This window comes from Sander vitreus, chromosome 10 (assembly GCF_031162955.1).
Source record: "Sander vitreus isolate 19-12246 chromosome 10, sanVit1, whole genome shotgun sequence".
Lineage (NCBI taxonomy): Eukaryota > Metazoa > Chordata > Actinopteri > Perciformes > Percidae > Sander > Sander vitreus.
In genome coordinates this window covers 33150315-33159749 of record NC_135864.1, presented here as the reverse complement: position 1 = coordinate 33159749, position 9435 = coordinate 33150315, and the positions used below count along the sequence as shown (strand labels likewise).

Below are 9435 nucleotides of genomic sequence, written 5' to 3'. Positions count from 1 at the left end.
ATGTGTAAATATATATATATATATATATATTTATTAGTTTACATTATTAGTAGTTTACATTCACATTTATATATATATATAAAAATAAATGTGAATGTAATGTAAACTAATAAGCTAAAAATGGGGTTAGGGTTAACATTTACCAAACTTCAACATTTTGACAAAATGCATACAACATATGAAACCTGTTCCTACGTGAAGTCTAATAATGAATAAAAAGTTAAATATAGAAATCTAAACACATTTCAACAGTGACTTGCAGCATGCAGTGAAACAGTCAAATAAACACTTCCATTTCCAGCACCTACTGTACATTCAAGCACAGTTTTCGTGGCAAACTAAACTAATAACCCTTCAGAAGGATACTCTGACATGTTCAGGTGATGAGGACACAAACCATTTCCCATCCAAAGTTTCAGCTGCTTCCATGTCTGTGACCTCCTCTTCCAGCAGCCCACTGAACAAAGTCAATGGTGGGCGGGACCACCGGGCTCAGTTTTCAGCCCTTTCCGAATGTCACAGCGATGATCATGGGCTCCCATTGGCTCCTGTCTGCAAACACGTCACAATCATGATTAGAATTGATGATCGGACGTTCTGATTTCATTGTCTAGCAAAGGGGACTGGTGAAGAAATCTGCTGAATTTAACCGTTCGTCTGATTTTGACATCAAAAATGGTAAGTAGGAAAGTGATTTCACCTTTTTTCGCTTCAGGGAACCCCGACTCGTTTTTGTTCGTATCGACTCGAAGACAGGGTCAGCGAGAATGACCATGCCATGGTCGGGAAATCACAGATTTGAAGGAAAAGTTTAGCTATAGCTATCCATGGGGCAAGCTATGCTAATGCTAGCTAACGTTGGCTGGCTTAGATATGGCGCTCGGGCCTGTAAGCTAACGTAACCTGTCTGTATGGCCATTGTGGGGATGCGGCGCTTACCCGGTTTGTTTACTGTGTGGCTCGCTGTCGTAAAGTTATGTCATGTGCTTCCTGTGTGGAAATTGTGTTTCTGAATCCCCAGGCTGTTGCTTTGGTGGCATACTAATCTGACGAGCCCACAATTTGTTCGCTAATTCTCTCCGTAATGTTACCAGATTGACTGTAGCCATGCGCAGTCAGCCTGCCAAAATAAACCAGCTGGAAGCTTATTGGTCGCACAAAATTCCCGTATGTGACATTTACTGTCTTTATCAAAACCTCTGAACAACTGTATTTCAAACGTAGTCACCTGAGTTTTCAGAGCTGTCTGATAGTCCATGTGTTATTACTTTAACCGGGCTGGTTGCTGCTCCTTTCTTTCTCCCTCGTTCACTTTCAGTGTGCAAACACCATACACGTTAACTTTGAAACTCGTATTCATAACACTGGACCCCATTCGTTAATATGTCTGTTTGTGTGGCTATTTGAACATAAAAGCTAGCTTATGTGTGATACATTGTCGTTGTTTTGCTTTTGCCAAAAAGTAAGATGTATTAACTTGTAATTCATACGTGTATAATTGTGACTCCATGGTTAATGCAAGGGCACACATTTAAATGGGTTTCAGTTGATGAATAGTCTCGCTAGGGACAACATATTAGCTTGATTGATAGTGTTATTGATGCTACACAGAGGCTTGTCACAGCTTATTATACTTTGACTCACAGTGTGTTGTATATTTCACAGCTTCACAATGCTTGATGTAACTTTTTCAAAATGTGTATACATTATATGACAAAGTGTTGATTGGTTGTCTACAATTTGTTGAAACTGATTAGACCCTGAAAAAAATTGCCACTAGTCTTTTATTATTATTATTATTAGTAGTAGTAGTAGTAGTAGTAGTAGTAGTAGTTGTAGTAGTAGTAGTAGTCGTCGGCGTTGTAGTACAGAATTGTGCTCATAATTACATGGATTTGGTTATCATTTTTTCATGCTCTTTTTATCCACACTCTTAAGCACAGCGTTGTCTGCTTTGCTTTCTCCTCAGCCACATTACGCTTTAGTGTGCCAGGTACACTGAGACACCATGGGTACAATCCTAATTCTGCTAATGTAGAAACATGGAGGTTTTGCTGTGATCTGCATGGCTGCCCCGTTCCCCTCCAGTTACAGAATGGATGCGTGGTCACAGAGACGTGGCCTGCAGACTGTGAGTATATCAAGTATGACAAATATAATGAATTAAAAATGACATATGCTTGAAATCTGACAAATTGAAAAATAAAATGCAGGGACTGCTGCAGTTGTCGTCTTGAGACAGATTTTTTTCAGGGGATATGTAATAGTTGATGCATTTGCTAAATTAATGTTTAATACAAAAAAGAATGTGATTTTTGGAATTAAATTGGCTACAAAAATCCTCATAAACCAAAGAGAGGAAATTGCACAAGTGTCACAAGTTTGCACTACATGCTTTATCTCTTTAACCCAATCATCTACTACAATCTGTCAGTGAGCGCAAGTGAGTTCTGATGTATTACAAAGTTTTTGGGGGCTCTTTATCTTTGTGATTGTCTCTCAGATGAACCTGCGGTCAGTGTTTACGAATGAACAGCAGAGGATCCTGGAACGTTACTATGATAATGGGATGACCAATCAGAGCAAGGCTTGCTTCCAGCTAATACTGCAATGTGCTCAGGAGGCTAAACTGGACTTCAGCGTGGTCCGGGTAGGCCCATACAATGTGCTTGTGTGTTTGTGAATGAGCAAAAGGGAAGAAACATTTGCTATGACTTGTGTGTTGCACCGTTGTGGTGGCAAGTCATTGAGACAGTGAGTCTAGTTTCTTCCCTCTGAGTTCTTCATCTAATGCAGAGTCATGAATTATTTTCCTCACTTTGCTGAATTAGTCCCTGTAGTGTATTGGAGAATGTTTTTTTTAAGTGATGTTACTGAGCTGACTGCTCTTCTCCCCGCAGACGTGGGTTGGTAACAAAAGACGTAAGCTTGCCTCCAAAGTAGAACAGAATGGAGGCATGTCTCATTCCTTATCCAGTCACGGACTCGCCGGGGGATTACTCTCCAATCACTCATTGGCCGGAGGTCCACTGTCCAATCACAGCCTGGCGGCAGGAGCACTGCTTCCTGTTGAACTGGCTGCAGCGCGGAACATCCAGAATCGTGTGCACCTTCTCCCTCCATCCTCGTCCTTCCCTTCTTTCTCGTCAACATCTTCGTCCCCTTCCTCTTCCTCTCCCCACAGCAGCGGAAGCAGCAACAACAACAACAACAACAACAACAATGACGTCATACTGACCGGAATTTACTCTCTCAACTCCGTCCCTCGATCCCGACCAAGACCCATAGCCCCCCCATCTCAGTCAGACTGTGAGCTTTCTACACACGCATCCTCGTCTCTGATCAACCGGGCCCTGCAGAGCAGGAACAGCTCCGCCTCCTCACCCCTCCACTCCAAGCTGGTCTCACTCTCTCAAAACCTCCCACCCATCGCATCTGCCTCAGGGCCTTTAGTCAACACTGCAGTCAGAAAGGGGACTGTATCCCTTGGGGATGCTGGGGTAAGTGCAGGAGCAGGGGTAGTACCTCACAGCTGGACCAGGCAGTACGGTACAGCACAAACTCGCCCCTGGTCCTCTTCCTCCCAGTCCCAAACACAGCCTCAGGCCAGACCTCACTCCAACCCCCAACCTCAACCACCTGCCCCTCAGAAGACTCGGGTCTCCCTCCCAGTACAAAACTCTGGTCCACCCTCTGAGCAGACACCTCGGATCCAGCAGGTCTTCACCTTGTCAGAAAGAGGCGAGGGGGACAGGCTTAGGCCGAGTCATGTGTCCACCCGGAAAAGCCAGGAAAGTCACAGGCTGGCGTCCCATCCTCTGGACGCCAGTCATAACTTCTCTATTGCCATGGAAACTGGAGATGAAGAAGATGAGTGGCAAAGGGAAGAGGAGCTGGCAAACATGGCCGCTCAGACACACATCCACAGGGAGCAGGCGTCGACTAGCCTAACCGGGGCTGAAGTGTCTGTGGTGAGAGGAAGCCACACCCCCCCTATGACTTGCTCCAGACCCGCACTGCTCCACAGCAACACAACTCTTCAGGGCAGCTACTCCGTCACAGCACAGACCTCACTTACAGGGGAATCCAGCACACAGGTAGGAGAGGTTCTAGTGTCGTTGCTGCTTTCCTTCAAAGTATGGCTGGGTTCTGAATTCAATACTTTGAGGCACAGACCGAATTCCCTCCATAGTATCGACTCTATTATCGAAAAATGCCTCATCATTCAATACCGAATTTCAATCCCTAAGGTGTAAATCTCATCAGCGTCAGTGAGCCAATAAGCATGCAGCATGCTTCTACCGAGATCTGATAATGCCGTTGATTGGCTGTCTACCCCCCGTAGAGGCGGGGCTCACGTGTGTTGTTGAATTTTGAGAGGCTTGACTACAGTGTGCATCACATAGGTGTAAATAAGCTGATCAGTACTATAATGTTGTCTTTTTACTGTTAAAATGTATTTTATTAAACTGGTATGCAAAATCGCTAAGGAAACCGTTAACAAAGTCACTGTATCGGTCTCGCTGCCGGTATTGAACATCTTTGAGCATCACCCAGCCCTACTTCAACGTGAATTGAAAGACTTAACCTGACTGTGTGTCTGTCTCTGTGTGCAGACTTCAGTTGGTGTGTCTGCTGCCCCCTGGGTTATCAGCAACTCCAGAAAGAGAACAGTTAGTACTTTTTTTGTCACTTTAAACACAAAACTTTGAATATATATACAGTAGTATAGGGAAAATAAACATATAAAAGGTACCAGGTTCACTGTATGGTTATTGCACATTTACGCTGATGTTGTCATCAGCGTAACTGTTCTGTAGTTAAACACGGGTTTGTGTTTTCAGCTGCAGGATCGGACCCAGTTCAGTGATGGGGATCTCATCCAACTGAAGCGCTACTGGGACCGAGGCATGACCAGCCTGGGCTCAGTCTGCAGGGAAAAGATCACTGCTGCAGCGAACCAACTCAATGTAGACACTGAAATAGTCAAGGTAACCAACTCCCCAGGGTTGAAGATGAGTTTTGTATATTCCCAGTGTTAAACAAATACAGAGAAATGTATGGGTTGACATAATTTCTGCAGTATCCCTGAAACTGGAGAGATGTTTTGTAGACTCGGAGAGCTGTGAGCCTTATTCACATTGTCTGGCCACTTGTCTATGACATGTAGTGAAAACGAGGCTATTTCACTTGTCTGAACTTTGCAGAGCTAAAAGAAAACAAGAAAGAGGAACTTGTTTAGGTCATATAGGTTTTTAAACTTTCTTAGTCAAAGTTGTGTAAAAGTCACACAGTTACATATCAGGGCCACAGTAGGAATGCTGATGAACTAAATATAGTCTCTCAGTCCTGACACACACATGACCCACTGCCATCTCACTTACTGGGATATTTATTGCAAAGAAGAAAAATCTTTGTCTACGTAGAGAAACGTAGAGATTCCGATTTTCTTTGAGTTAGGCCAGCCGATACCAATTTCATTTTTTCTAACCACTTTACAGCACACACAAATATTTATTTTCTATCTTTTCTTTAATAGAACATTTTGCACAGAACATAGAACATTTTTTGAACAGATAATGGATCACTATAAAATAGAACTATATAAATGACTCCTGGTGTGGGAAATTCACACACATCTAAAGAGCAACGTTAGAACCATTTCCTTCTTTTCACATCCAATATCCAACTAAAGAAATGTGATTTTGGTTTTTGGTGTCGTCCCTCCACGCCCTACTTTTTCCTTGCAGGTGTTGCATATTGCAAACTTGTTATCTTCTGCACACACGCTGAAGAATTTCCAAACAGCTGACATGTTGCAGGTTAATTCACGAGGTTCCTACATGGAACATCCTACATGGATGTCAAGTGTAAACAGAAAATAGGCTGCAAACAGAAATTCAAAACGTAGCCTACTCACCACAATGAAACAGCCATAATGAAAGTGCAAAACTATAAAATATCCAACATCTGTGTGTCCCTGATCATTTTGCACTCCTGGTTAGTGTAGAGTAGAGTCCGGTTGCTGTTAGCGTAGTCTGGCATTGCCAGACCCTCCTCCACAGCGCTGTGGAGGAGGGTCTGGCGAGTCCACACAGCATTCCTGGATGGGAGAAAAACTTGCTCTGGTTTATTTGCATTTCTTTAAACCAATCACAATCGTCTTGGGCGGCGCTAAGCGCCGAGCAGAGCCACGGTGCAAAATAGTCTCAGGATGGAACTTGTTTTGGTGGAACATGTGTACGTTCAAAAGTAGTTTTAGTCGTGCAACAGAAAACTCAGATTGGACAGATAGTCTAGCTAGCTGTCTGGATTTACCCTGCAGAGATCTGAGGAGCAGTTAACCATAGTCCTCACAAATCCACCAGAGAATTAAAACCCAAAGAAAGCGGAAGGAAAGAGGGACATCCGGCGTAATTTACGGCAGAATGAGAGCAATCCCAGAAGTGGAACGTCGTGGATATAGACTACGGTTAGTGTAATGTCTCTTTATGCAGCTCCATGCTGCTTAAGTCACAGAACAACTCTGACTTGTTTAACCCACACCACCGCCTGCTACATATGTGATGTAATTACATGCATATCTGATACATTGCCACTACTTCATTACTGCACCACATTAAAACCACAGATGAATGAAAATTTGACAACAATGCGCCGTGTCGATTAGTAGTTGTGATGGTCGAATAGTTGACTTTTGTCTGAAACTCCTAACATGTATACGTATTGGTACTTTATTCCTGACTTAACCGTCACATTCATCACATTGGACACTTTCTTTTGCAAAGCAGATTGATATCCTTGAGTTTTAGTTTAGCATTTTCCCCCCACGTCTGTGACACGTACCGTGTTGTGTCTTTTGTCCTTTCTGATTGGCAGACATGGATCAGTAACAGACGGAGGAAGTACCGTCTGATGGGTATTGAAATCCCTCCACCTAAAGGTGGGCCTGCTGTATTCTCAACCTCATCCCCAGGAAAGGAATCTCCGGTGGCCCTGAGCCCCGATGAGGAGGGGCTCAGAACGCCTGAATTCGGAGATGACTTGAATGATGAGGGATCTCTGTGCCTGTCTGAAGGTTAGGCTGCTGATACCATGCACATACTAACACCTGTATAAACTGGGCATCCCAGCATTCATGCAGTCTTCTGGCTTCTAGATGGCACCATCGACTCACAACACAGAGACGAAGAAGACGGAATAGATGTGTCCATTGCTGCTCCACTGGCCAATAATGTGGTACTTCATTATTTCTTTGATATTACGGTTCAGCCTTATTAAATGTGGCCACTTAGGAATGGGCGCTGGCAGGGATAGTCTTCATACTCAAAAGTGATACAAAAAAAAAAGTGGATCAGAACTCATTCATTCTACCTAAACATGTAAGTTCATATTAGTTTGTAGCAACGACACCAGCTGTACAGCTGTATATCAGCGTGGCACATTTTCCCATCATGCCTGATGCTGCATCACACCATGTGATGTGAGATAATGTAGCTTAACCTTTACAGCACTATTACATACAATAGCACACAATACTAGTATACAAAAACACAGTCACCAATTAATTCTACAAACTATATATACCATATATAATAAGTTGAAATGTATTTTTTGTAACTCAAAAGTATGGTTTGTTTCTTTGAGAAAACAAATTAAAGCACACTTTGTGCACACGTCACAAAGTAATTTACATAATACAGTAAATTACAAAAACAGAACAAGAATTAAATTCCTAGCAGATAAGAGTCACCATAAGACGTACATGTGTCATGATAATTTGATCTAATCTCTACGTTGTTGTTTTTTACAGAAGATTGAAGTAATTGATGAGGACGAGGAAGACGAGTATGACAACGATGATGGTGAATTAGTGGCTTCAGACCTAGAGCAAATGCAGAGCATGTTGGAATTCAAGGTGAAGACACACGCAAGACTATGACAGATTGACTGAGCTTAAACTGACGGCTGCTGTCACAGACCTTTCTCCAAACTGAGTCCTTCGTGCTAGTCTGTCTACGGTTGAATACAAAAGCCAGTGCTGCTGTGACGCTAAATAAAAAAGCAATGCAACTCACAAAGACCTCAAGCAGTGATTTTGACCTGTTGCCACTTCTGTTTTCAGCACGAGGAAGTGCAGTTCTTGGAGAATGAGCTAGAGAACCAAAAACAAAAATACGACAAGCTCGTAAGCTTCACGACAAGCCTGCTCAGCGCTGTGAGGAACAAGGACCTGGACAGACAGCAGGTACATTCACAGCCAAGTTTACACACTGACCACATCCATTACAACAGTGGTTCTCAAACTTTTTACACCACGGACCACTTCAAAAATAGTAGGCTCTCTAAGTACCACTAGCAGGCTGATATCGAAGCAAAAGATGTTACATGTAAGGAAACATTGTTTTAAATTACTTTTAACTGATCATAGTTTAAGTATTATTATTCAAAATGCATTTCTATGGTATTATGTTTTTTTATATATATATGTGTGTGTGTATATTAGAGATTCCATCGGCGTACCACTGGAGGGAACTTGCATACCACTAGTGGTTCTTGTTCTGCAGTTTGACAACCAGTGCATTACAACATCAGCTCGAAGCGAAACATCTCAGTTTATAGACACTTCTCACCTGAAGTCTGCTGTCGTCTGTGTTTAGGAACTCATGGCCAGTCTACCTCAGCCTTCAGACCAGGACTGGGACATGACTCTGGAGAGAGGAACGCAGCCAGCTGCTGTGTCAGCAGACGCATCCTCCAACCACAACGGCTCCCCGATGGCCGGCGCGAGCAGCGAGGAGCCTCTTCCGGCCACGGCAAACGAAGAAGTCCCACTGGTCACCATAAAAGAAGACGATACGACGACTAAAGTTACTAAGCCCTCTGCATCAGAGGAGCAACTGCAGGTGGCAGTTACAGAACAAAAGTGACTATCTCATGTACATTAGCTCACATAGACTCATGCAGATGTTTCCACACTCCACATAGAAGCTGGTTTTTAGACTGGCCTATATGGGACTATACAGCATATGGTCTCACATTTACACAAACACTCATGGTAAACCCATGCCCAGTGCCTGTGGGTTGATGCTTCACTACGACTGTTGGGCTGACGAATGCCTTTTTTACTGCATATCATTTCGCCTTGCTCTGGACCAGTCCAGAGAGAACAATAAACAACCTCTAACTTATCTGTGTGGCTGTGCGTTTTCAATATTTTTAAAACCCTAACTGTAAAAGTAAAAGTTCCCACGCACAGTAGTGGCTTTTATTTTGTAGATTACAGTTGCAAACAAGAACATTGCCATTCCATTTTTGTTATTAAACTCAAACTATGGGACCACAATCTAATTTGTCCAGATTATAAAATCCAAACATGATTAATATACAATATCTGATGGCACTAACTGGCTTGTTCTCATTAAACCTGTCATA

The 9435-nt window shown here is 43.0% G+C and overlaps 1 protein-coding gene across 1 annotated transcript; it reads left to right on the top strand.

The window, feature by feature from the left end:
* Nucleotides 1–547: 547 nt before the first annotated feature.
* hdx (highly divergent homeobox) lies at nt 548–9221 on the top strand. The gene is made up of 11 exons (XM_078261222.1): nt 548–678; nt 1970–2131; nt 2504–2650; nt 2901–4097; nt 4617–4673; nt 4845–4991; nt 6880–7078; nt 7160–7239; nt 7814–7918; nt 8126–8248; nt 8661–9221. The coding sequence occupies exons 2-11, from the start codon at nt 2066–2068 to the stop codon at nt 8928–8930; spliced, it is 2391 nt and encodes a 796-aa protein (XP_078117348.1). The 5' UTR covers nt 548–678; nt 1970–2065; the 3' UTR covers nt 8931–9221.
* Nucleotides 9222–9435: the final 214 nt, after the last annotated feature.

Bases quoted from the DNA above. Each gene is read 5' to 3' on its own strand.
- hdx (XM_078261222.1), top strand. From the start codon at position 2,066: ATGGCTGCCCCGTTCCCCTCCAGTTACAGAATGGATGCGTGGTCACAG. The intron at 4,674-4,844 runs GTTAGTACTTTT...TTGTGTTTTCAG, and splicing joins GCAACTCCAGAAAGAGAACA to CTGCAGGATCGGACCCAGTT. The intron at 7,079-7,159 runs GTTAGGCTGCTG...TCTGGCTTCTAG, and splicing joins ATCTCTGTGCCTGTCTGAAG to ATGGCACCATCGACTCACAA.